General features: G+C 45.1%; 2 protein-coding genes across 3 annotated transcripts in view; one reads left to right on the top strand and one right to left on the bottom strand.

Moving 5' to 3' along the window:
• The window catches only part of ush2a (Usher syndrome 2A (autosomal recessive, mild)), a 152203-nt gene extending 141387 nt beyond the window's left edge, over window positions 1-10816 (top strand). The window contains exons 79-94 of the mRNA XM_076050230.1: window positions 206-575; window positions 781-1062; window positions 1148-1317; window positions 2177-2507; window positions 6371-6577; window positions 6718-6810; window positions 6906-7051; window positions 7144-7262; window positions 7774-7872; window positions 7964-8140; window positions 8516-8599; window positions 8768-8909; window positions 9059-9146; window positions 9510-9575; window positions 10214-10408; window positions 10610-10816. Coding sequence (XP_075906345.1) covers window positions 206-575; window positions 781-1062; window positions 1148-1317; window positions 2177-2507; window positions 6371-6577; window positions 6718-6810; window positions 6906-7051; window positions 7144-7262; window positions 7774-7872; window positions 7964-8140; window positions 8516-8599; window positions 8768-8909; window positions 9059-9146; window positions 9510-9575; window positions 10214-10408; window positions 10610-10699 — 2659 coding nt within the window. The 3' untranslated portion in view covers window positions 10700-10816. The remainder of the gene's footprint in view (window positions 1-205; window positions 576-780; window positions 1063-1147; window positions 1318-2176; window positions 2508-6370; window positions 6578-6717; window positions 6811-6905; window positions 7052-7143; window positions 7263-7773; window positions 7873-7963; window positions 8141-8515; window positions 8600-8767; window positions 8910-9058; window positions 9147-9509; window positions 9576-10213; window positions 10409-10609) is intronic.
• Window positions 10817-13089: 2273 nt separating this feature from the next.
• On the bottom strand, window positions 13090-25378 carry kctd3 (potassium channel tetramerization domain containing 3). 2 transcript variants are annotated; one of them, XM_076050103.1, is made up of 19 exons: window positions 24905-25378; window positions 24450-24503; window positions 23611-23656; window positions 22837-22910; window positions 22681-22739; window positions 22105-22185; window positions 21795-21947; window positions 20858-20948; window positions 20512-20702; window positions 19643-19758; window positions 19441-19528; window positions 18720-18836; window positions 18266-18436; window positions 17945-18142; window positions 17529-17625; window positions 17252-17445; window positions 17017-17155; window positions 16783-16905; window positions 13090-16664 (listed from the first exon to the last, which is right to left on the bottom strand). In XM_076050103.1, exons 1-19 carry the CDS (start codon window positions 24973-24975, stop codon window positions 16115-16117), a joined length of 2613 nt encoding a protein of 870 aa, XP_075906218.1. In that variant the 5' UTR covers window positions 24976-25378; the 3' UTR covers window positions 13090-16114. The 2 variants fall into 2 exon arrangements, with proteins under 2 accessions (XP_075906218.1, XP_075906225.1); XM_076050110.1 differs by having other exon boundaries at window positions 17987-18142.
• Window positions 25379-25709: the final 331 nt, after the last annotated feature.

Below are 25709 nucleotides of genomic sequence, written 5' to 3'. Positions count from 1 at the left end.
ACAGGCCACTGTAGCTCACTGGCAAGCTCAGGAGAGGGAGAGAGAGTGAAAGACGCCGCTATCTGAAATGTAACCACTTGGTGTCGCTGTTTCTTCTTCAAAATCTCCAAATATTACACACTTGACCTTTAAGAGTTTTTACAAAACTGGTAAATGAATCCTTGTGCTTCATGATGATTGTGCTTCATGCGTTCGTTCTCCTCAGCTACGCCATCGTAGCCTGCACGTCAGAGGGATGCATCGCCAGCCCTCTTACAAACATCACAACTCTGGAGGCTGCGCCAGCCGCAGTGGAAGCTCCGACGCTGCAGAGCGTCACGTCCAACAGCGTCAACGTCTCCTGGAGCCGACCGGCCACGCAGAACGGAGAGGTGACGGACTACGTGCTGCGGCTGGACAATGAGGAGATTTATCGTGGGAGCGAGCTCAGTGTCGCGCTCTCGGACCTGCAGCCTCACACATCATACCAGCTGCTGCTCTCAGCCTGTACCAGCGGCGGATGCACCGCCAGTGCCGCTGTGTCCGCTGTCACTGAGGAAGCTCCGCCCACTGGCCTGTCTCCCCCGGCGCTGAAGGTAGTTTTCCGTTTTAAACTTGCGCAGAGATGTCAGTTGCTAGGCAGACTCCAGCTAGATTCAATGAAATGGAGAGAATTGCATTTCACTGCAATTCAACCCGTTGCAGAAACATAACTGTAAATAAGCAGGCAATTGACGCAGTATACATTTTTTATCATTACATTTTTTCCATGTTGCCTTTATTTATATTTTTTCTGTACAGGTCACTGGTCCAGAGTCAGTGGAGGTCAGCTGGAGACCACCACAGCACCCCAATGGTGTCATCACTGGGTACGAGCTCCGCCGAGATGGTGAAGTCGTGTACGTCGGCACAGAGAGCCGATACCATGACTTCACACTCTTACCAAGTGTAGTGTACAGCTACACTGTCACGGCTAACAACAGCAAAGGGTCAGTGAGCAGCACGGCGGCCACGGCAAAGACTCACCCGTCAGCTCCATCAGGGGTCGGCCTCCCCTTGCTGACGCCACTCAGATCAAACCAGGTAATTATTTTTGTATTTTTCAAGTGAAAGTTAAACAAATACAACATTTCTTGTTCTGTTTCTTTAAACTGGTCAATTGTTTCAGGTGAAGGTGCAGTGGAATTCTCCAGCTCGTCCCAATGGGGATATTGTGAGTTACACAGTGCATCATAAAGATCCTGTCCAGCTCGACACCAGCAGCACCCTGATCACTCCGGATGAGAGTGAGTTCTCTGCTAGACACATCACTCTGCACGGGCTGGCTGCTTACCACAGGTCAGTCACTGCAGCTCCTCAACACACTTCAGTCTGAGTGTTTTTTTACACACCTAATAACGCCTTCAATCCTCTGGCTGGCTGTCTTTTTATATTGTAGATGGATATTTCACATTCTAGATTTTCAACAGACAAAACAATCCACTTCATGTGTTTGAAGTACAGTGGTGTGTGATGGGTTGGGTGAATACAGAAGGGAACAGAGTGCCATCTTTTGGTAACAAAAGAAACATTCACACTACGTGCAACCAGAAATGAGTGTGTATTTAAGCACACAGGTTACTTTAGGAGGTGTTTATATTTTTTGTTGTTGATTATTTCAATGTTTTTTTTTTACAAGCAAAACAATATATACAGAAATGTAAATACTGAAAATGTAATACATTTTTGTCAGTGTTCATATTTTTTAAAGGATGTTATTGCTGAGCAGGTATTGGATTTGCTACAAAAGCACATCATGCTGATATTTAAACAACAAAAGTAAAACCAGTTTGCCGTCAAGCATTAAAACTGTCCATGTGACTTGGCATGATGATAATGATGTTGACCACTCACTCTATACGCATGCACCAGCATGTAGCAGGATGTGTGTGTACAGTCAACAATCAGATAATAAAACTTTATTATGCTTATCATCTAAAGATCACCTCCCTCCACTGTGATGACCCTCCATTAATTTAACTCCTCTTTTCCTCCCCTTTCACTCCTCCACATCATCTCCTTTATGATGTTTTTTTCCACATTACCGCCGCCATCATCTCCATTGCCTCATTATTTCATAAACAGTAGCCTCCTAAACGGTGCACAAACATGATTGGTGACGTTGTTTAAAAGAAAATAAGCGCCTCTATGTGTGCAGGTATGAGGTGAGGGTGGAAGCGTGCACAGCGCTGGGCTGCACCTCCAGCGACTGGTCGTCCGTTCTCACGCTGGAAGCTCCCCCTTCTGGACAATCAGCGCCACTGCTGGACCTTCAGAGAGACGCACAGACTGGCCTGCAGACCACCTTCTTGCTCACCTGGTCACCTCCACTTCAGCCGAACGGGAGGGTTCTTCATTATGAGTTGTACCGCCGGCTGGAACATCCCGCTGAGAGCCTCGGCAGAGGCGGAGCCACACTAGTCTGCAAGAACCTCACCACCATCTATAAAGATGAAGCACTGCAGCCGTATACAGTCCACCAGTACCAGGTACGCCACTCTTTGCATTTTGCATTTCTTTAAGAAAAGCAAATCAAAAATAAATTAAGTTTAAAAAGAATTATAATTTTTTTATGGCGCAGAAATATTCACAATTTATCCTGAATTCACTACTAAAATGCAACACTGGGTTTCTTGCAACTTGACGTCACTGGTCGTGATAAACACACATTTTTTTAGAGGTTTTTTTACTATTCTGTCATTTATTTTTATTTTTTTTAAATGATATGGAAATTTAAATCAGGAGAATAAATGCTGTCTAAATATCCCAAAACAAAATGACTATAAACTTGAGATTCATAAATCATAATAGCCTCAAACATTGAAAATGTTTCTCCTGTCTGCTGCAGTGGAGACAATGCTAAAGTTTGTTGTTTGATCTTTAACTGTATTTGTGGGAACGAAACTGGTGCAAAAGAAATATGGGACAGGTCTTCACAGAGAAATATTGCACACAACACTTACAAACACTTCATCTAATACATTAGTGCACACACACATGCGAGTGTAAAGAGACAATCAGACAGAAACCAAGTAACCAGACAGGTGTTAAATGACGGGGTCCATTTTCATGCTGTTGCGCACTGCGTTGGGATGCTAATTGACAGGCTAGCCCGTCGGAAGCAACAATAACATTAGCATTCCCGCCTGTCAGACATGCGGTCCGAGGCCAGAGAACCTGCGTAATTGATTGAGTTTGCCTGATTGTGGTGCCGTCTTTATTTACGAGGGTCTTAATTTATGACAGGGGGGAGGGAGGGGAGGGGAGGGAGGAGCTTTGGGAGATGACGGGCGGGTAACAGAGCCATTAATCACCGGGCCCTCAGTGCACCCCACTTCCTGATTACCAGCCAGCCAATCGAATTAACTGTTAGCCCCCTTGGTAACAGAGCTTGTATTGGAAAGACCTTTTAATGGTGACCGCTACACGTCCCCCGAGGATCGAGGAACCTGGTGGTGTGTGTGTACGTGTGTGTGACGTCCATTAACACATGTACACATCGGTGCCTATCTATGTTTGTATGTGCATGTAACGTGTGTGTGTGTGTAAGTCCGATGTTCCGAAAAATAAGACGACATGCTACGATAAAATGATTCCTCTTGACGCTGCTGTTAAATATAAAGTAATAAGTTTTATTTTCTCACTGTTTGCCTGTCTGTCTGCCAGTCCGTCCGTCTATCCTGCCGTCTACCTGTCTGCCTCTATTTGGCCAGTGATCTGTCTGTGCACACATCTGGCTTCTGTGGCTTTTCCCTCTGTGTCTGAGGCGTACACAAGGACGATAAGTCAGCTCAGTTTAGAGCAGCGGCACAGTGCAGAGAGAGAAATCATATTAGGCTAATTACACTGGGTCATAAGCTCCTATTGACAGCTTTATGCTTGGTTTTAATTACTGCCCACTTTCACACAACTTAGCCCCTTCACCTCGAGTAGATGCACCCGCCAAGATTCACTCTGGGCCTATCAGAATGCGCGGACCGATTCCGCAGTCCGAGTGGCCAATAAAAACACTTAAATACTGTCTGCCAGGCTCCTGAAGTCGTTTGTTGCCATGGCGGCTCCTCTGCTGCCACTTCGGCTAACAGCGTATATTTTTATTTTGTGTCCAATAAGCCAAATCGCTGCCCAATGGGAGAGCAGAGTGGAGTAAGCAGTAAAAAGTCTGGATGGATGATTTAGGGGCGGGAAGATGAGCTTTACCTTTTAGTACTGGAGCAAGGGCAAGGTGATCTGAGCTGGACTCGGTTAGAAACTTTCCCTCTCTGCTGTCTGTGCAGCGCAAACTTGTTAATCAAGTCTAAAGCATTTCATCACGTGGAGTCTGTGTTGCTACCAGGGAAAAAACATGGTTGTTGCTGGGTAGAACATTTTTTTATCACTCTAATTTGGGCAACAAGTCAAGGCGCGACTCTCTCACAGAAGCCACTACAGGAGCAGAAAATCTGACTTCACCTTACGCCAGAGGGGTTTTCACTCCCTCCTTGGCCTATTACATTACATACTTTGGATCTGTTCTCTGTGCTCTCTTCCAAGAATGTGGTGCTCCAAATGATATTTCATTAAAATAATAGCAGTAGCTTGTAGATTACTGTTCAATAAATGTACAGTTAGGACTTTGGACGCAGAAATACTGTAGAATATACAGTATATGGAGAGAAGATCTCAGGATAGAATACTTCACGTGGTGCATTCACTGTTTACAGAACAAGACAATTACAATCATAACTATAATTTAGATTTAAAATGTCTCTGACTTTGTCATTTTCCTCTGTAATGGTCCCATTTTTTTAATCATTTGATCAAATAATAAAATGCGTATAGAGTTGCTGTGTCACGTTATGCACTCATAGCTGACTGTTTGATAACAAACTATTGATACTTTCACATCAGAGGAGATGATAGATATTGGCAGACTGACAGCATGACCTTTGCCCACCACACTCTCTTCCCCCAAATTCCCCTCCCATCCCCCAAACCCCTCCCCTGCTCGCTTTCACTCTTCTTCCTGCAAACTCACAAAATACAGCACAATTGGCCACTGAAAATATGTGCCACTGTTGAAGAAGAAAAAAACAAATTAAAAAAACAATTATTATACATAGTTATGCCTTTACACGTGAAGAGTAAAGAAAACGAGTTGTTTTTTTTTACTTGCACTGAAGTGTTTTCTCCAGGAACCTCCTGAGTCCAATACGTTTAAAGTTCAGCGGTTCCCCTCGTTGTTCTACTCGGACTCCTGTGGGCACTGTCAGCCACTGGTTGGGAAATTAATTTTCTGTAGAATATTTTTCATAGAATATCGAACTACTGTAGGTGCATTATTGTTTACATCAGAAGGGTCTTGTTTGTGTGTTGCACTCGTCTGTGTTGGGGAGCCAGAGCACTGAACTGAAGATGTGTGCGGAGAGCAAAACACAAGCGCAGAATCAGTGCAACTCTGGTGAACTTGATGACCTACTTGATGAATCTGCGTCTCCATGAAGTCGGTTGAGATGAATCCAGGGTTTTCTTTTTGTTTTTTTTAATCCAGTGTGGTTTTCTCTTCCCTGACTTCCAGCGCTCGTCTCTTGTCCACCTGTCCTCTTTTCCTACCCCACTCTCTCCATCTCCCTCTCTCCTCTTCTTTCTCCTTCTCAGTCCATCTGTGCTGTCACTTAGATCAATCAGTCTGATTGATCACAGCCTAATTGACTATTATTGAGGTTAATTCAACTCTTAGCACGGCTGCATGCACAAGCACATGCGCACGTGAACAAAAAAAAAAAAGCTCACCGCTACAAACGGGAGTGTCGATCGCACGCATGCGCACGCACACACACACACACACACATGCAAACACAGACTTTGAAGAGAAAAGCTGCGACCCATCCATCTGCCTTCTGCACTGCTTGTGACAGGCTACAGATGACTTACACATGCAAATCTCCACCCTGCCTGACCCGCTGCTGTGTACAGCCTCTAATTATATCCAACGCAAGCACACAAATAAGATTAGCGTGTGTGCGTGCGCGCTTGTGTGCGTGTGCGTGTGTGAGAATAACTCCTTGATGAAGGTGAAAAGTAATTGTCATGCAGATATGTTAGTGTAGCTTTGCATGTTGAAAAGGTTTTGCTCTCCGAGCTGATGGTAGTTGTGATGGATGGTCCGCTGAATTGACTTATATCCTTTAGGTGAGCTGGTGGATACCCGGTAATTAAGAGAAGCTTTCATCATTAAGAGTGAATAAAATGCATTGGAAATTCTAATGGCGAGAGGGGCAGAGAAAGTTTGTCTGCTCCCTGCTTTGTGTCTTATCGTTGCTTCCCATCGTTCCTCCTTACTCAGTCTTCCTCCATGTGTGTGTGTTGCCAGGTGTGGGCTGTGAACTCAGCAGGTTCCTCTGCCAGCGAATGGGCCAATGGGAGAACAGGGCCCGGCCCGCCCGAGGGAGTCGCCCCACCTGCTGTCCTTCGTGTCACAGCGACCACGGCGGTGGTGGACATCCGCCCGCCGGCCCGGCCCAACGGCGTCGTGAGCCTGTACAGAGTGTTTTCATGGCACCGCAACAACCACACTCTGGTAAAAATACATATATAAATATATATGTATTCATAAACCAAAAATAGACATAACCTTGATATAACTGTGACTATGTGTATAATATTTATAATCACAGCGTAATCCTAGTCTCTCTGACCACCGCTGCCCCCTGTCTGTAGCTCTCAGAGGGTTCGTCCCAGCAGCAGACGCTACATGATTTACGGCCGTACACCCAGTACTGGGTCGGAGTAGAGGCTTGCACCTGCTACCAGGTAAGGAGAAGCTTACCTGTCCATGTAGAAAGTATTCCAAAAACTGTTCTGCTCCAGCTGGAGAACTAACTGCTGACTCTGTCGTCTGCTCTCAGTGCTGTGGCCGGGGTCCAGTGGCCGAGCTCCGCACCCTGGCTGCCCCACCAGCCGGCCAGCCTCCCCCCCGGCCCCTCACCCTCACCTCCCGCTCCGTTCAGATGGAGTGGGACGGGCCGCTGGAACCTAATGGAGTCGTGGAAAGGTGAATAGAAACCTTAGAGACGGCGCAGATGAAACCAACAGACAAGAGCAGTTTGGACTGTACATGACCGGTTTCTGTCTCTCTCGCCTCAGCTGTGAGCTCCATCTCAGGTCGTCCTGCCCAGGACCCCCCCAGCCTGTGGCCATCCCCTGCAGCGAGGGACCCGTCCAAATCCCCTTCTTTGGAAAGCGCCGCAGTTACAATGTGACAGGTTCTGCTTTGTCCTTCATATCTGGTCCATTCACAGTCAGACATCCACACACACTTTGATCTGAAACCTATTTTCAGGCTTAAAAAGTAAAAATGTGTGCTCTCAAACAATATTATTTAAAATAATAATAAGTATAAAACTAAGTTTAGAACTGCACAGCTGTGTGAGTCATTTGATCTATGAGGAAAAAGAAAGTGAAGCAAGTAATGTGGAGGACGTGATCGAAAACTACCAGGATCTTTTCAGACATTCGAGGGTTCGATCAGCTATCAGACTCTCTTTCATTATTTTCACATATGGGCATAAAATTGATCAAATGTGACAATAGAGAGTAAGGTACGAGAAATGTGCAGGTGAGGTGGCGTTTAAAATGACCTCTCCCTGATTGACCCAACAGTAATTTAAACAAAGCAAAGAAATAACATTAACATACCTGGTATGAGGTAGAGAAAAAAAAAATAATAATAATAATGAAATTTAAAAAAAATAATAAAAAAAATTGTGTGTGCAGGCCTCCAGCCGTACTCAGCCTATCGGCTGAGGGCTGCCTGCTTCAACAACATGGGCAGCGCCGCCTCCAACTGGACCAGCGTCACCACACTCAGCGAAGGTAGACGATGCGTTCACGGGTCGACCGATTAAAACCATGAAGATCAAAAAAGACAAAACAAGCCGCCGTCCTGCGCCTCTCCCTCCTTCAGCCCCCCAGTACGTGTCCCCGTTCGCGGTGGACAGCAACCTGACGGTCATCTGGCTGGACTGGACGGACTCCTTCGCTCTCAACGGCCACCTGAAGGAGTTCACAGTGACGGAGAGCCGGCTGAGGGTCTACAGCGGATTCTACAGCTTCCTCCACGTCCCCCGAACCTCGCAGAAGGGTGAGCGGCCACAAACTCACCCAGCTGCACACAGAAGAGACGCACTCTGAATATCCAGTGGCACTCACAGTATTAAAAAGGGGCTCGACCTTTGCGTTAGTCACACCAGGCATTTGAATCGGATGTAATGCAATATACAACTGCAGAAATGTAAAAAAAAAAAAAAAAAAAAAAAAAAAAAGAGAATAAGAATGACTTCATTCATCCCACATTGGGGAAATTTGCACCGTTACAGTTGCACATAAAGTGCAACGAGTGAATTAAAAAGAAATAATATGTATAGAAGTTATTTACATATCTAAATAAGTGTATTTAAAAGGTATACAGTATAACTTGAGCTAAAATACTGCCTCTTTGTCTCTGTGCTGCTCTCAGCTCTGTCATTTCAGGTGACCTGCACCACCAGCAGCGGCAGTGCCAGTACTCCTGTTGTCAGATACAGCCCTGCAACTGGATTAGGTAACACACAGTCTCTCTCTCTCTCACATACACACACGCAGTGCTGCAGGCCATCCTGTAAATAATCCAGCCTGATTCTGTGTATTCAGAAATATAAAAAATGAATCTGGAAAATATGCAATTTGGCCCGTTTCTTTGTGTGTTTTTGTGTTCGTCGTTGTGTCCCAGGTGCAGCTGAGCCTGAGGACGGAGGGAAGCAGGGCGTCAGCGTGTCAACCACCCCTGTTTACTCTGAGCTCTGGTTCATCTTGCTGCTGGCCCTGCTGGGTCTCTTCCTCCTGGCCATACTGCTGGGCCTCGTGCTGCAGAGGTATGGCAACACACTACCGCACACACACACACACACACACACACACACACAGTGGATACCAGCATCCTCTCATTGTCATATTTGATCACAGAAATTGATTATAATTGTAAAACCAGACGATTTTTTTTCCCCCTCTCCTCCTCTCCAAGAGCGCTGAGAAAGAATCCTTCAGCTAGAGAGCGCCCTCCGCTGGTCATGCTGCAGAAGACCAGAAAGGCTGGTGGTGAGGCGTACATGGTGAGAGACTGTTGGAATGTTGTAAATGACGCTTGCGCACGCGTCTAATGTTGTCTTAATTACAGAAGGAAGTGCATGATGCCATATTTACGCTTTGAATTGTTAAGTATCATTTAAACCTTTTGAGCCACAGCACATATTTTACTGTGAAAAAATCCAATGACATACCAGCAACCAAATATATAATGTGAACTGACACTTTTTAGACCAATAATGACAATACAGTCTCTTTATCCTCTCTCAGTTTCTTCTTCATCATTTCCAGTTTATTCTCTCTGTTCTCACATTCGCACGGCTGTGTCTCTGTATTTGGCCTCTGACTCCACTTGTTTTCCAACGTGCGCTCCGCTCTCTCCCCCTCAGAGGTCTTGTCCTGAGTTGTGCTCTAAGCATCACTCCAGCTCCGCGCTGCCCCCCGGTGGCCCCACAGTAAGAATCCTTCCTCCTTTTCCCATCAAAGCCCCTAAATGTTGATTTTACTGTCCCCCCCGCAGTTTGACACTGTAGCGGACTGTGTTGAGATCAGCAACATAATACTGAAAAGCTACACTATGTATACTGAGGTAGGGGATGGCGGCTTTGTGTGGGTGCATTTTTGTGTCGTGCATGCTTTGTCTGCATGTTGTGCGGCAGCGTTGATCATTCTAACGCCGTGGCTGCTCTGTTGTGCTTCGTCAAGGTAAGACGTGTGGTAAAGTCTGTTCAATATTATGCTTCACATTGTTTAAATCCACGACAGAAGTCTGTTAAATGAACCAGATTTAGCAGATTCTTTCACGACAAACATTAAAAAGCTGGAGTGTTTTTATTCAAGGCTCCGTCTAAATGGGTGGTGTAAAATGTTTTGTTGAGCACGTGCTTTCCGGAGGCACACTAATTGCTCCCCATCAGCCAATCCTTGCTAAACAGCGCCCCCTACCGGTTTCTGAGTGAATTTCATACAGATTTCAACTCAATAGTGATAAACGGTGAATATTTTAACGCAGGCTTTCAGCAACTACAAGGTCCGTTGACATAGAATATTTCTTTCTTTCTTTCTTTCTTTCTTTCTTTCTTTCTGTCCCCAGGGTCTAACAGACACAAAGATCGTCAGCAGCAGATTCAGCCCCATGCCAGTATTGCGGGTTCCCCCTCAGACGGACTTTGGTCAGTCCTACTCCCAGCATTCCCTGCACCGCAGCGTCAGTCAGCTGATCGACAGGAAGTCCCTCATGATGGACGAGGGAAGCTGGGAAAACCCGCTGGGACAGGATTCTGGACTGGTGAGACGTCTTGTTTCATGTTGAATAATACCTAACACAGTCTGACTGCACCGTTCATACATATGAGGAAATGTGGCGTTTAGGGGTGTCCTGGTTTCTCTGATGCTTTGTGGTCTGATCAGCTGCATATGACGGGACGACCATTGGCTGTGTGTTGTGTTATTAACGCCTCCTGATGCCATGTGTTGTGTTCTCTTTCAGTATGTGGAGGAAGATGAGTTTGTGGACACGATAAAGGCCTTAAGTTCTGTGAAGCAAGAGCACACCATGTTCACTGACACCCACCTGTAGGAGAAGTCACAGCACAGATCCGGCTCGGTTTGAAGTGAAAGACAGCAAATATTTACAGCTGGATCAGCTTTTAGAGAAAGCGGTAAGATTGACCAGTTGTTCTGACACCGCGCACTGCTTCAGTAGGATTTGGTTCGCTTCAAAAAAAAAAAAAACTTCTAATATTCACATCGTGTTGTCAGATTGTGTCAGCTGTTAGGAAATCAAAATGTTTATTCATAAACCACACGTGCTACGGTAAACTTTTAGAGATGCTCAAATTTGTGACGCTAGACGGTTTATAATGGGGTTTAGTGCAGTTTCAGTCTGCCAGTCCAAACTGAACTCTTAGAGAGGTGTCGCTCACGGCTGCCTGCTACAACTTCCTGTAATAAATGGTATTCAATTAAAAGTAGATTCATCAATGTAATATAATGGGTCACACAAATTTACTGTAATGTTGGTTGTGCTTAAAGAAGTTGCACTCTAGCTTAAATACGTTTACACAAAGTGTAATTATGAAGTGCGTTATGTCTTGGTGAACTGTAGGAACCAGAACACTCCTGCAACCACTGACTGTCGTGTAAATCTGTGTCTTCTTGCCGACTCTTCGAAGTTGACCGGCGTCTCCTCTCACTTTATAAAGCAGTGTAGGATTTCACAGCTGTCGCGCTTTAGTCGTCAATAAGCAGCATGAGGTCGGGGTTGTTTTCATAACAACAACAAAAAAAATGCCAACTGTTTGTTTTTATGTTGAAAATGTGGCTGGGAATCAAAGATGTGCCGATTTTTGTTTTGTACCTAATTTAAAAGACCGTGTCATGGTTCCTTGCTGTTGTGTTGTTTTATTCAGCTTTCGTTACCAGAGCTGAACGTTTCAATTTGAAAGAGACTAAATGTGATTTATGTAATTTACGACCGTGAAGCTGAAAATGTGAATTTTATTTAATAGCAGTACAGCTGGTTAAAATGTGGCTTATATTTATGAATAGCAGCAGCGTGTATAGAAGCAGTATTTATCTGAACAAAATGTTGATTTGTATTATGTCATGTTGCTGGTTTTATGTAAAAACAAAAGCCTTATCTATTGTTAAAAATATTTTTTTTATACACTGGCAGTATTATTAATGTTTGAGGTATAAAATTATTATTTATAGATGATTCATCCGTTGGTGTTTCTGTTTTTCTTGCAAAGTATCTCAAGGTAATTCTTGCAGTTCTCGAAATCAGCCCTTTGTGATGTCAGCAACCCCAGCCAGATTTGTGCTTTCCCCTGAGCGCCTCACACCCTCATTGATTTTCTCTCCTTCCGAACATGACGAACGAGCAAAGGAAGAAGTTAAAACCCACCGGTTTTGCAAGAAGCTGTAAACAGAGGGCTAAGTGATGGAAAAATAAATCTAGGACTCTTAATTAATTTAATACAAAACCAAAGGAAGAGAGTCGAGCAGTGTGCAGGAGCTTTTTTACTCAGGGGTGGCACCCTTCTCCGACGCACCTCTCTTTTTGGGAGTGCTGAGAATTCTCTGGGAATTTGGAGGACTGTTAATTGAAAGATTTTTCTAAATATTGACACGTCACTTGTTCCGTCTCTAATTCATCTTTCGTGTGATCAATCCGTGGTCAGGATGTGAGCAGTAAACAACTGTAAAATTACACATTTACCATTTGGATTTTTTTTGAACAGTAATGCCCTAGGATAATGTTAATGTTAATGATGTACATTTTAGAAAATGAATTAGAAAAAAAAAGACAAGGAACAAGTCAACTTCTAAAACTCCCCGTCTTAAAGAACAACCAAACCTTTGCGTTAAATTTGTTTCAGACTGCGTGAAAACAAAATGCAATCTGTCACCTCTTCACCGCTGAGTCCTTGTGTGCCAGCCTCCAAATGTCTCCACGCACAGGGCCGGTTTCTCCATCATGACTATGCAGCAGTTGTTTAGTTTTGATGCAGCGCCCCCTGAGGGCGCGTCAAGCAACTTTTTTTCAGCGAACAGACGGGCGGCGAGGAGCCGCCCTCGCTGAAGGTCGCCAGCGTGACAAGGACACTTGGAAAACAGTCACAGCCACATCCACAGCTATTGTCAGCCACTGGAGGAGGGAGAGGTTGTGAACAGAGCCCATGGAGTGATTGTAAGGGACAGTGTGCACGTACACACACACACACACACACACACACTAATGGACACACATGCAGGGTTTTATTAAAGTCATAAATCACAATGACGACAGAAGGCGTCTCAGAGAGGAGAACGTCTGAGCGGGAAGGTTAGTTGAAATGACAGTCTGAGGGAGGCGCACACACACACACACACACACATACACACACACACTGCAGCCATGCTTAAATAAAATGAAAATTGTGCTCTGTGAATCTCAGTTCGTTTGATTTAAAAAATAAATAAATAAATAAAAAAATAATCAAAGAAGCTGCTGAAACTAAAATTAATTAAAATGACTAAAAACTACTGGCAGGCTTCAGTTCAATTGAATTCATCAAAAGTTCCTTGTTTTAGTTCAGTTATTCATTTTAGTTCCTCATTTAGTTTAATTTTAATTCATTTTTAATAAGATGGCACTTTAGAAAGTTTCCTTGAATGCGTTTTGTTGTTTGTATGAGATTTTAGTGAAGCAGCTGAGATTCATTTTTATTCTTATGAAATATTTTTCCTTAAGAAGGGGCATTGAAATACATCAAAATGATTTGTGGCTACACAAAAAAGCCAAACACAACAAGGAATGGAAATCTGATGGGACTTTGTATACTTTTTAATACAGATGTTAAGACTTCTTCAACATGTGAATGTTGATGGAGGAACTTCTCCACACGTCTTCACCACAGACCTTTTCATCTTCTGAGAGTGCAAAGCAACAAAGTCGTATAGTTTCCATGACATGAGTACTGCAGGCAACTGTAGTATTACAACATGACACAGCACCTCCAACATAGCACACAATGTCAAACAGTGAGATATAGAGAAGTGTATGCCAACAGAAATGATGCATGTGTCTCAGTGACACCTGGCTGTAAATGAATGTAAACACAAGCCAGAGACGGAACCACGAGATGATGACAAAGTGACATTAAAAACTTCATCGTCTTAGATATATATATATATATTTATATATATATTTATAAAATATAAACACAGGCAATTTACTTTAAATATTAGTCTTAATAGTGCAAGTGCAAATGCAGTTAGGTCCAAGAGCATGTTAATTTCAGTACAGGCATAACAAGAACAAAACGATGCACAGAGAACAACAGTGTAAATATCAACACGGCATCACACACATCAATGCATCCATTACATACCAAAGAGGGTTAGGGCCACAAGAAGGAGATTTTTATTTAAGTTTCCATTTGGAGTTTTCATTTGAAACTTTGTGAGTAAAGCCAAAATTTCGTGAAAAAAGTCGACGTTAAAAAAAAGACAAAATTTCGTGAATAAAGTAGAAATTTCATGCATACAGTCGACGCAAATAAAGTGGAAATTGGCGAGTAGCCTGGATGGATGGTGGATTAAACCAGTTAGCTGCAGTTCAAAGTAAACCGCTGAGAACAGGTGCATCTCACAAGGTTCACCAACAGGCACCCACATTGCAAAGTTTCAATTTTATTCACGAAATTTCGTATTTATTATCTAAATTCCGACTTTATTCTCAAATTGGAAACCTCGAAGAAAAAAAATCTATCGTAATTTTTTTATCTCTTCTTGTGGCCCTAATTCTGTTCCGTAATTACAGGACTTTGTTACCAATATGTTGTTTTTTTCCCTCCGGTTATGTTGCGTATCAAGTGTACATCTTTGTACAGTTAGTTACAGACCACATCTTTTAACAACAGTAGCAAAAGAGGAGATGACGTGTCAGAGTTGACGTAGCTGCTGGATTTGAAAAAAACAAAACAAAACATAAAAACAATACAGAATAAACTTTAAGGGCTTTTTTTTTTTTTTAAATCTTTTCTGTGATAAGTTTTCAGAGATGAGATATAAAAAGTACCGTCGATAGAGGAACTAATGCTGCCGTGAAGGTTTAGCTCTCGCACGCAAACACACAACCACCGCATACACACCGTGAACTCCCGTCCTCCTGCGCTACTGCAGATGCCTTCAAACTGTTGTGTGTCGGAGAGTCGAGCTACGTGTTGAAAGGAGCGACTGCATCGGCGTCACCTTCACTTTCCGAGAGACGCGAATAAGAAGTAATGCCAATCGACTCCGCCGCCGTCGCCTCACTCTACTCAAACCCAGACAGACTTCACTCTGCTGCGTCTCTTCCAGCCGAAGCCAAAAGCCGAGTCTTCACAAGTCTTTGGTCGCACGTGCACACGCGAAAAAGAAGTCTTCGCTTGAAATGCACAAACAGGCTGATCGCCATCCAACAAGTTAAATAAGGCACTGCAACAGTCAGCTGCACTGAAACGTACACACAGGGGGTAAAGTGATGTCGTGTCGGTCCTTTTGACGATGGAGATGAAGTGTAGGTGGATTTCATGCAGTAGAAAAATAACGTGAATGAATGAATGAATGAATGAATGAATGAATAAGGGTTGTGAGCATGTTATTATTATTATTATTATTATTATGAGTCTGATTTTGCTCCGCTTCAAACACTTCAGATTTGCCCGATGCTGATTTGCTGTCAGACTTTAATGTTATCAATGATGCAATAGAACCGTCAGACACTCAAACTGTCAGGTTGCAGCGTGTTTCTCATTCATTCACCAGGAGGTTTGAGGATATCAAAAAAATCTGACAGAGATTTTGTGAAGTTTTCACATGGAAATGTAACGTATTCACTCCAGCGAAAGGATTTTGCTTGTTTTGACTTCCTGGTTCATTCAACTATTGCAACGACATCCTAGTCGAGACGGTCGATGTTGATGTCCGTTACAGATCAACAACAGCTATTGAGAGAACGCTCGAGTGCTTCACTTCCAGTTAGTGTCCTTCCTCCCTGCAGACAGAACTCACTCAGGTCCTGCTGCTTCCTGACTTTCCTTGAGTGTTTCCATAAGAATTCATTTCCAGCCTCCCCCACATGTACTGTATATAGCAATACATATGCTTCCTGCGTTTGAACTGCAACGTGTAGAAAATCTGTTGAGTCAAACTGCTTTCTTCTGCTGAGAAATTTACTGTGTGTGATTTTATATTTTTGAAGATGCGAGGTGGCGAGAGAGGGGAACACAGCACCTCGGCAGTCACTAAACAGCTTTACTGCAGCGGCATCAGGGCCTCCTGTAACGTTAAAACCACTTGAAGTAGGAAACTGAAGGACGGAGCTTCAGTCGTACCAGGAGGCAAGTTGGAAGTTTCTAATTCTCGATAGAAGTTGAAATATTGGGGAGAGGAACATCCTCAGCGTCCTGGCTAAGATGACGGCTGTCAGCCTTGGTTTTCCAACTTTACCACCAACACGCGGCCCTCACAGGCTGCTGTCCTGATTGGACGGCTCGGCGGCCAGCTTCCTGTGCCGCGGCGAGGTGGACGAGGTCACTTTGGTGGGGGAGGGGGAGGCGTTAGAGGAGGAGTCGCTGCCGCCCCCCTCGGAGCTGGAGGGGAGGGAGGAGAGGTGGGGCACAGGCGGGGCCCTCTTCCTGCCCAGGAAGCCTCCGTCCAGGACCCCCTTCCTCCTGGCGCCCGCCTCCGCCCTCTGCCCCTCCCCGCCTTCACCTGCATCCTCCCACGGCAGCTGCTTCCTGCGCACGTCAGCCCCCTGGTTGGGGCTGTCGGGGGCCTGCCTCGGCGAGTCGGGACCTCCCTCGGCCCGCGCACCCCCGCCGGCGGTCCCGGAGCTGGTGGAGGCCGTCCGGCAGGTCCAGAAGTCCATGGCAGAGGCTCTCCTCTCGCCGTCCTCGAGCCCGGAGTCACAGAGCGAGCGCCGGCCGTCGGGCGCCAAACCGCCGAGGCCCTGTGAGGGGGTCTGAGCGGCGCCGTCCAGGACCCCCCGGGTCAGGCTGAAGTTCTGGAAGTCTCTGTGGAAGAGTTGACAGCAGGAGGTCAGAGGTTCATTTTTGTTCTCTTTCTTTTTTCTATAATTAATTGCGAACCCTTTGCAGAACAAATCAGCAGCGTGGCAGAGAAAATGCCCACCTGTAACTGTTAAAGGACTCTGTCCGTCGAGCCCTGGCCAGCAGGGGGCTCTCTCGGTAGGGCCGCACGGCCCCGTAGGTAGCCTGGGCCTCAGGGATGGGGTCTGGGGTCTGTAACTGCAGACTGTGACAGATGGAGAAATCACATTTTGGTTCAACAGTTTTCTTGCAGATGCTTTCATTTTTTTCTTTCTAAACATAAGTTTAAGTTGCTGGTGGCGGTCGCGTTGCCGACCTGGAGCAGGACTCTCTGAGTCGTGTGTGGTGCAGCACCGACGGGGCAGGGCTGATATTCGGGGTGGCACAGCGGGAGGCGCTCAGGTCGCACTGGTCCAACAGCTGCAGCAGCTCCTCCTCGGAGGGCCCGCCCACGTCTGTGGAACAGGAACACCGTAACGGTAACATGTTACATCGTCCTCCTCATCATCTCATCGTCTCTCTCTCTCTTCTCTCTCTCTCTCCGTCCTCACCGTCTCGCTTCTTCTCCTCTCCTTTGTTGGCCGTGTCCATGGCGGTGGTCAGGTCCCACATCTGGATGCTGCCGTTGCCGTGGCCGGTGAACAGGTAGCGGCGAGGTCGCGACCCCATCCGGCTGGAGCCCTCGCACTCGCGCACCATGAAGCAGGTGATGGTGGTGCAGTCCACCGACTGCACCTCGCAAATCCTGACAAACGCACAGAGACACACGTTCTCGGTGAACACGCAGGAGGCTCGAGGAGTGAAGGCGACGCCTGGAGGACAGTCTACCTCTTTCCTGTGGACGAGAGCCTGACAAACAGCTTGTTGGTGATGGGGATCACCTTCTGGATGAAAACCTGCTGGTCGTCTCTCTCCCCAAATGGACCTGAGGGGAGAAAACACAGTTCAAGACCTTTCAATGAGCATTATGAAAGCGCAACTCCGTCTCTTGGCTTTCACACAGAAAGAAAAAATAGAAGTATGCATGCAATAGAATTATAGCACATGAATAAGTTAAAAAATAAAGAATATTCAGGTCATTTATTTATATTTTACATACATATTTATGTCTATATCTAATCACCCTGGAACTTCTACAATATAATACAATTTTTTTATATTATTATATATTATATATTATAATATACTTTTTTATATTCATGTACATATAGGCTATTTACAAAATTATGATTGATAATGATTACGGTTTGGTGAGATCTTCCCCATCATCTCCTGTCCACTCTGACCTATGTCGTTCCCAGAGCAGTAGCTGACGTGGCTCTCCGTCTCCTCCAGGGACAAGATTTTGAAGGAGGCCAGCGGGGTGGAGCCCGGCTGGGTGGAGATCATCCCTCTGAACCGCGTCACCGTCCACGTCCGGACGTGGTTGTTGTCTGCACAGACTGACACACACACACACACACACACACACACACACACACACACAAAGGTCAATCAGAAGCCACCCAAGGGAGCAGCAACCGTCTCCAGCTGCACCTCCTCGTCTTCCTCCCCCTCCTCCTCACCTGACACCAGGTGTTTCTCTGACAGCATGATCTTTGTGACTGGGCTCCTGTGAACGGTGAAGGTCTGAAAGAGCTGCGGGCCGGATCCCACCGTCTCTGGGTGCTGGACGATGACTCTCACTGCGCCGCTGCTGGTCCCGTACGCTATCTCGATCCAGTTCCCACTCACGCCTGGCAGCAGAACCAGAACAGTGGTTTCACCTCAGCTCTGAAAACTGCTTCAAGTTAAAGGTCCAGTGTGCACATTTTGTCTTGATTTATGATTTGCCAGTGCAATAAATACAAAACGCACTGTCAGGCAGTCTCCCTTTAATACGGGACTTCCTCAAACATTGTACAAACTGGACCTTTAAATCTCAACATTTCTTGTTGCTTTAGGTGAGCAAGGCAGAATGCATTGTGAAATATATCTCATTTTAACCTGAAGCAACACCTCAAAAAAAGTCATACTGACTAGTTTTTGGTGTGAGGTAGACGGACAGCGCAGTGATGGCATCGTTTGAAGGGTCATGATAAAGTTCTGTCACCAGGAGGTCATTGTCCTTCATCCTCAGTGGGAACTTTTGCATGTCTGTAAAAAAAAAAAAAAGTAGGACAAAGTCAAAATGGGTTGATAATTGAAGGATTAAAAAAACATATAAAAACTTGTTATGTTGTATCCTGCAGTGGATCTTTTTTTTTTAATTCCTTTGTCTGACTTAAACGTGTATGAACGAGGATTAGGACCACAAGAAGAGAAAAAAAACATTTTCAACAGATTTTCAGTTTCCATTTCGAGTTTTAAGACGAAATTTCGTGAATAAAGTCAACGCAAATAGAGCGGAATCTTTGTGAATGAAGGGATGGTGGATTAACCCAGTTACCCACAGTTAAAAGTAAACTGGGGAAAACAGATGAATCCCACAAGGTTCACCCACAATAATCAGGAAACTGGAGAAAACAGAAGTACTCCACTAGACTGGCGCGCAGAGCCTTTCCACTTTATTCTTGACATTTTGACTTACTTCACGTTGACATTAATTGCAAAATTTCCATTTTATTCAAGAAATTTCATCTTTTTTGCGTCAACTTTACTCTTTTTACTTTTAACTCAACAGTTCAACTTTTAAAAAAAAAATCTATCTTAATTTTTTTCTCTACTTGTGGCCCTAATCCTCTTCCGTAAACGTGCGTACCTATGTAATAGATGGAGCCATTGTTGCAGCCCAGTAGGAGGAAGGATCCTGCAGTGTCACAGCTGGTTATGGGAACAACGTCTTGAACCTGAAAAAGGTGAACCACCTCGCTGAGCACAGTGCAATGACTGAGACACAGTATGTAAAAAACAAACAAACAGTATCATGTTTCACTGGCTGTGCACACGTGCTGCGACTGTACCTGCCAGTGCTGTGTGACAGCATTCCACACCCCAACCTTCCCTGTATGGCTGGTGGCCACCAGCTGGTTCCCAATGAAGAAGAGATCGTCCACAGGGACCCCGAGACTGAACACACCTGGGTGGGTGGAGGATAAGAGGACAAGGTCACAGGTGAGGTGGACGGTTGGATCAAGCCCCTAACATCCCTGTGTGGACTCTGTCAACTTGATTTTTACATGGCACTGTGCTGACCATGAGTATGCACAGAAATTCAAAATGCAACTTCCATCAATGTACGGTATGTTTAATTCACTGACTGTGTCAAGAAGCGTACATGTTAATTAATTAATACAAATATTTTGTCCCATCTTTTTCTCTTGTTTTCTCGTGTTTTTGTGTAACGATACCATACCAGCTGACCTCCTGTAACCATAACTCTGGGATTGTCTATTGTGGGTCTATTATATGTTTGTTTGTATCCTAAAGATCAGTGGCCAATATCCTGTCTGTGTCCTTTCATAAGTATTGAATAACTTCCTTGGACCTTTTTACGCATTGCAACAACTGTAACATCTGTATGCAGCATGTACAGTGATTCGTGTTATGACAACTCAACTAGACGGGCAGAATCTAGTAGCAGAATGAAAAAACTACAAGCGTAAAACACTGACGATATCAAAGCTCGCGTGCGGCAATCAAACTAGCCCCCTGTGTTCTGGCTTTCTGAAATGATGAACACTCAAGTGATGAGATGTTCCTCACATTTGGCCACTTCTGATCTTTTTGTACTCATGGATCAGCAGCAGAAAATTGTGGTTACGCCACAGACGAGCGAGGACGTAATCTTTGAGCCGACACTGAAACCACTCTGGAGTGAGTCTCCACCCACCGATCTCGTTGCCACTGCCTCCGTCCTGGATGTTCCAGAGGATGATGTTGCTCTCGGAGGCGGCGGCCACCATCTTGTCCTTGTCTCCGTGAGGACCGCCCACCACCTTGGCGTTGAGCGCGATGCGTTCGATGGTCCAGTTGAGGTACGGCGAGGAAAACACCTGCTGCCATCCGGAGGATTCCTTTATCCTGCACGCAGACACGCGTGGAAAAAAACCCACTTAAGACGCATTGAGTTGGGAAACGTGAGACACCGCGTGGAGGCTCATCAGCCGCCATAAATATTTGAAAACGTCCGCTGAGGAAGTGCAGGGAAGATGGGAGCACTGCTGTGTGGTGGTTACCTGTAGCAGATGACAAAGTGTGCATATGCTGCTACAATCCAGTTATGGTGTCCAGCGATGATCAGCACCTTCCTGGGGTCAACTACAGGACCTGCACACACACACAAACAGAATAACACACTCGCATAAAAATACAATCACATGTTGGATGACTTTGGCATTTCATCTGCTTGAGTTCTTCTTATGATTCCATAATACAGCACGCAGCCTTTAAAATTCCCATCCAGCCTTTGTGCTGCTGCAGGCTCCACCCTCGGCCTCCTCCTCAGCAGAAAGAGGGCGGATGTAAAAACTAGGCTACCGGGCGCACAAAAAGGATGTGTCGGGTCACATTAGCCACTGCGCTAGTGCACACCCATACACAGATGTGGACACACATAAACACAGCGAGGACACTACTCTACTCTCACAAACACACGCAACCCACATCTGTCTGTAAGTGCAGAAACATGGATGGACGTTAGCATGAGAGTGGCAGCACTTCCAGTCAGCACAGTCTGACAGTGTCAGACATGAAGCTGATTGGGCTGCAGCTCTGCATTTGTTCCTTCATGCTTGGTGCAAACAGTACACTGGAAAGTTTAGTTTGCTTTTCGAAAACTGTCATATTTTTCTGCTGAGATAATCTTTTGGGGGGTTATTTAATTGCTTTTCTATGGTGCCGTAAAAAAAAAAATCAATGATAGAAAAAGACAAAGCCAAGTTTCAGCTTAATGCCTGAGAGGAGTCAGTGTTGGAACTCCTGCCTGATCCTTCCATAATTTCAAGACTTGCAGGTGGAGCGACAGGATTAATTTATCTCACATGAGCTGTCTAGTTTAATTTTCTGTACGGAAAATTAGTTAATGTCCTAAAATAAGCCTAATAATCCAAAAGATTTTGAAGCAGTTCTTCTAGATATGTTTTAAATGTGCCTACAATATTCTGAGATACTGACTCAGTTTCTCATTGTCGTCATTTCCAGGAGATCCAGAGAGGGAAGGAGGGGGGCCAACACGAGCAAAGGCATCGACTCCACTGGGGCCAGACCTTGAGTCAGACGAGGAGCCCGAGGCTGCTAAGACGGGGCTGGACTTCTGAGCAGGAAAGGCTGTGGAGGCAGGACACAGGAGAATCCAACAGAACACAGTGTCAGTTTAGAGTTAAAAAAAAAAAAAAAAAAAAAAATATTGAGGAAATGAAAACTAACAATTTTTCCACTGAAGTTTGCTCATCTGCTTTGTTTTGAGTGTGGGCTGTGGTTTTACCTGGTGGTGGCAGGTAACCATGGAAGAGAACACTTCCACATGATGAGCGGTCCAGTTCCTCACACAGCAGCAAGCGACGCACTGCCGGCGGGAGCGTCCAGAAAAACACATAACAGAGTCCAGTGGTCGTTAGTACGAGCAGCCTCTTGTGTTTTCCGTGTTACATGATGACAGTATCACATGAAGCACATTACAGTGGCTGCGGAGATGTTAATCAGCTGATCTGCTTCCACAAAGGTAACCTGCTCTTTTATGTAGACAATGAAGGGAAGCTACACACACTGAAACAGGAAGTAAAACAACAACAGGAAACACAAAATGCTCTGACCAATCGAAACCAAATCATCAACATATTTTATGTAACAGAACGCCACTTATATTTTGCCTTTATATCCTTACTTTCCAATAGGCATCGTCAAATGCGTGCATATTTTCTGCAGTTGGATATGAGCTTGATATCATAAACAGTGGGATTTGAAGTTTCTGAGGTTTCCACCAGGTCTTTCAGCCTCGGTATGGCACTCTGTGCAAGGTAAGCATTTCCACTTTCTCAAAAAGCTTAGTGCAGATACGCACCTAAAGGAGTGATTCCATAGAACTCAGCCTCATGTCGAAGGACACTGATGTTGACGCCCCTACAGAGGAGAAAGCGGCACAGGCGTCCTGGTTAAAGTCTGACAAGGTGCCTTCCTAAAGTCACAATTCAATCTTCTTTTCCTATTGGCTCCTTACCGCAGGTCCAGTTCTTTGGTTCGAAGAAAATTGAGAATTGGTGCAAAAGCTGTCGGGTCTCTGTCGATAAATATCTGAAAGAGGACAGACCCGATGCCAGGGAATTACTGTGCTGGATCAAGCTGCAGCAATGAATAGGATTCCAGAACAGCAGAACTAAAACAATGACAGCAGCATAAAGACAAAGCCCTCATGACTGCTAATCAACTGGCCTAATGCATATGATTCATAATAACTTACAACCATGTAATTTATGACTAATGCATTACATCTAAGCGTTTGTGGTGCCAAGGTAAGACGTGGGCCAGTCATCAGTCTTAAGGTAAACTGACACTGACAAATTCAGTTTAATATCCACCAATATTTGACATGGCTACCACCGCTCCAGCATTATTAACTGTCCGTATGTTATTTACAAATAAGAATAAATATCTTGACTTTTTAACTCAGACACTTCAAAAGGACATATTTTAACACTCAAATACATTTTAACACTGACCACCACGACACCAGGATGAAATTGGTTCACTGTTTGCTCTCCAAGTAAGGCACAAACAAAACATCGGTATTAGCAGCAAAACAAGTGTTACCAAGTGTTTCTGTGAGATGCCGTAAACAGAGGGCTAAACAGCCTGTTTTCTAGAGAGCTGGAGAGTTTTTTGTTTTTTTTGGATAATCACCCATTCAAGGCTGCTGCACATGAAGAAGCACTGGATGAAACAGTGACATAGGACTTTAACACTTACAGTAATGGGGCATATAGACAATACTCACAGCACCAGTTTCATCCCGAAGTGTTGATATCCTTCCACTTAGCAAGCTGCAAATCACACACACACACACACACACACACACACACACACACACACACACACACAGGTTAACCCTGATGGCCACCTGATTCCACGAATCACCCTGTGTTATCTGGTAGGAAAGCAAAAGAGTTACATTTTTGTGCTACGAGCCTGTTCTGCAAGTATGTGTGAATAAGGATTTGAACACTGGCAGCTGTGGCATGGGAATGCAGAGACAGGGTGGCAGACAGGTGCACGGGCAGGCTGGCTGGTAGGCATTTCGCACCACTCAGTCAGCTGTTGTTAAACTGTGAGCTCAGCCCAGTATTTGACTTGGTTCCTGTGGTATTTGCCCAGCCCCAATCAGCTGTTTCAGTTTGAGGGAGCATCCTCGCCCTTAGATGAGGAACCGCAAATGTTCTTCCCATTAGTTGAAAGATAAAATCTCGGCAATTTAGCAGTTGTTATGGTCCCCTGATATTTTCCATCCACGGAATAGTAGAGTGTGAGGAGGAGGCCTGACCATCCGTACCTCACTTTAACTACGCAATAAAATTATTCCACGTTTCACAATGCTGTGGTTTCCTTTTAGGCTGAGCTGCCTGCGGTCAAACGTGTTCTAGCAGCAGTGATAGTAAGTAATTGAATGAGCTATGTGAAAGGCTCGGCCTAGATGGGGTTTATTACAAATGTGTTACTACTAGTGATTTTTTTTTTTTTTTTTTTTTTTAATGTTAATCGCATCGGTATGCTGCACCACCCTGAAGCAGCTGGAGAGGTTTCATGGTGATGGACTCCTGGTGACCAAATTCTACCAACCTTGAGAAGAATGAGTCTGGGATCCACATGAGAGTCTGTCTGGAGGTGCTGAACCTTCAACGACAACAAAATACAATTGATATTCACATCTAAATAATATGAAAAACAAGTTCGATCACAACAACAACAACAAAAAAAATAGATTGATTTGTTGACTAAAATGTGTCGCGTTTGAAGTGCTGAACTTATGTGCACATCAGATGCAAACTGACGTGAGTGAATAGAGAGAGGAGGGAAAAGGGGGGGGGGGGTCCTGCATAGGAATAAATGGCATGGCGATACATGACGAATTAACAAGCAGAGTCCAGACCAGTGCGTCCACTTGAGCTAATTACATCTATGGCTGCCATGTAGATACCATCATCCACCTACGCAGCCGCAGCTCAAATTTCTTCCCGACGACCACATCAGTCAACAGCTCCCCTTCACGCTCCCTTCGCCAGTGAAAACCTCACCTCGTCCCGCCGACGTTCAGCTGGATGATGTCTCCGATCCCAGGTGATGGATTGTTACCGCTCGCAGCCATGATGAGCCGGCTAACGGGGCTGATATTCTGCGTAAACGGCGCCGCTCCGTTCTAGCCCTCGACTGTCACGAAGAGCTAGCCTGCTAGTCCCGACTCCCCCCCTCCCCCCCCAGCCTTCACAACCTCTCCCCCGGCCCACCGTCCATCAAACGGCCGTTACACACGGGCCGTGTGGACGGTTCCAACATCGGCAAGCCTCGGCATAGTAGGGGTGGAGGGAGAGAGCGAGAGACAGAGGTCTTTTTTTTTTTTTATCCAAAGAGCAGCATTAATGGACCTCTTTGTTTCCAGAGCGCCCTGTTCTCATCACTGGCTCGCATGTAACTGCTCGTAGCAAACATCTCGCACAGAATGTCAACGTGAAACAGCTGTAGCGCCGAGCCGTGAATGGGGCGAGAGAGATACCTCAACCTTTTTTCCGTTTTCGTTTGTACCACGTCGCAACGACCGGGGATAACAGCCGCTGATTAAATGCTTACAAATGTTGCGTGGGGATATTGTATAGAGCATAGCAACGCAGAAGATGGTATAGGTGCTGCTGGCAACAGAATCGTTTTTATGTTCTGTAGATAAAAGGGAAAGACCAGACCTTGACACGAACAACTCTGATACCGAGGGGAACTATCTTGTTTTTTTGTTTTTTGTTTTTTTTTCTCGAAAATGTGCACGCTCATAATTTAACGGAACAAATATTACGGCTGGTAGAGTTATTTAGAAGAGAATAGACTTCGAAG

This window comes from Nelusetta ayraudi, unplaced genomic scaffold (assembly GCF_046127955.1).
Source record: "Nelusetta ayraudi isolate G7.1 ecotype Tasmania unplaced genomic scaffold, CSIRO-AGI_Nayr_v1 ptg000005l, whole genome shotgun sequence".
In the NCBI taxonomy this organism is placed as follows: Eukaryota; Metazoa; Chordata; class Actinopteri; order Tetraodontiformes; family Monacanthidae; genus Nelusetta; species Nelusetta ayraudi.
This window is presented reverse-complemented; position numbering and strand designations above follow the sequence as displayed.

Bases quoted from the DNA above. Each gene is read 5' to 3' on its own strand.
- kctd3 (XM_076050103.1), bottom strand. From the start codon at position 24,975: ATGGCTGCGAGCGGTAACAATCCATCACCTGGGATCGGAGACATCATC. The intron at 22,911-23,610 runs GTGAGTATTGTC...GTCCTCTTTCAG, and splicing joins TTCGGGATGAAACTGGTGCT to ATATTTATCGACAGAGACCC. The intron at 18,143-18,265 runs GTGAGGAGGAGG...TGTGTGTGTCAG, and splicing joins AGAGAAACACCTGGTGTCAG to TCTGTGCAGACAACAACCAC.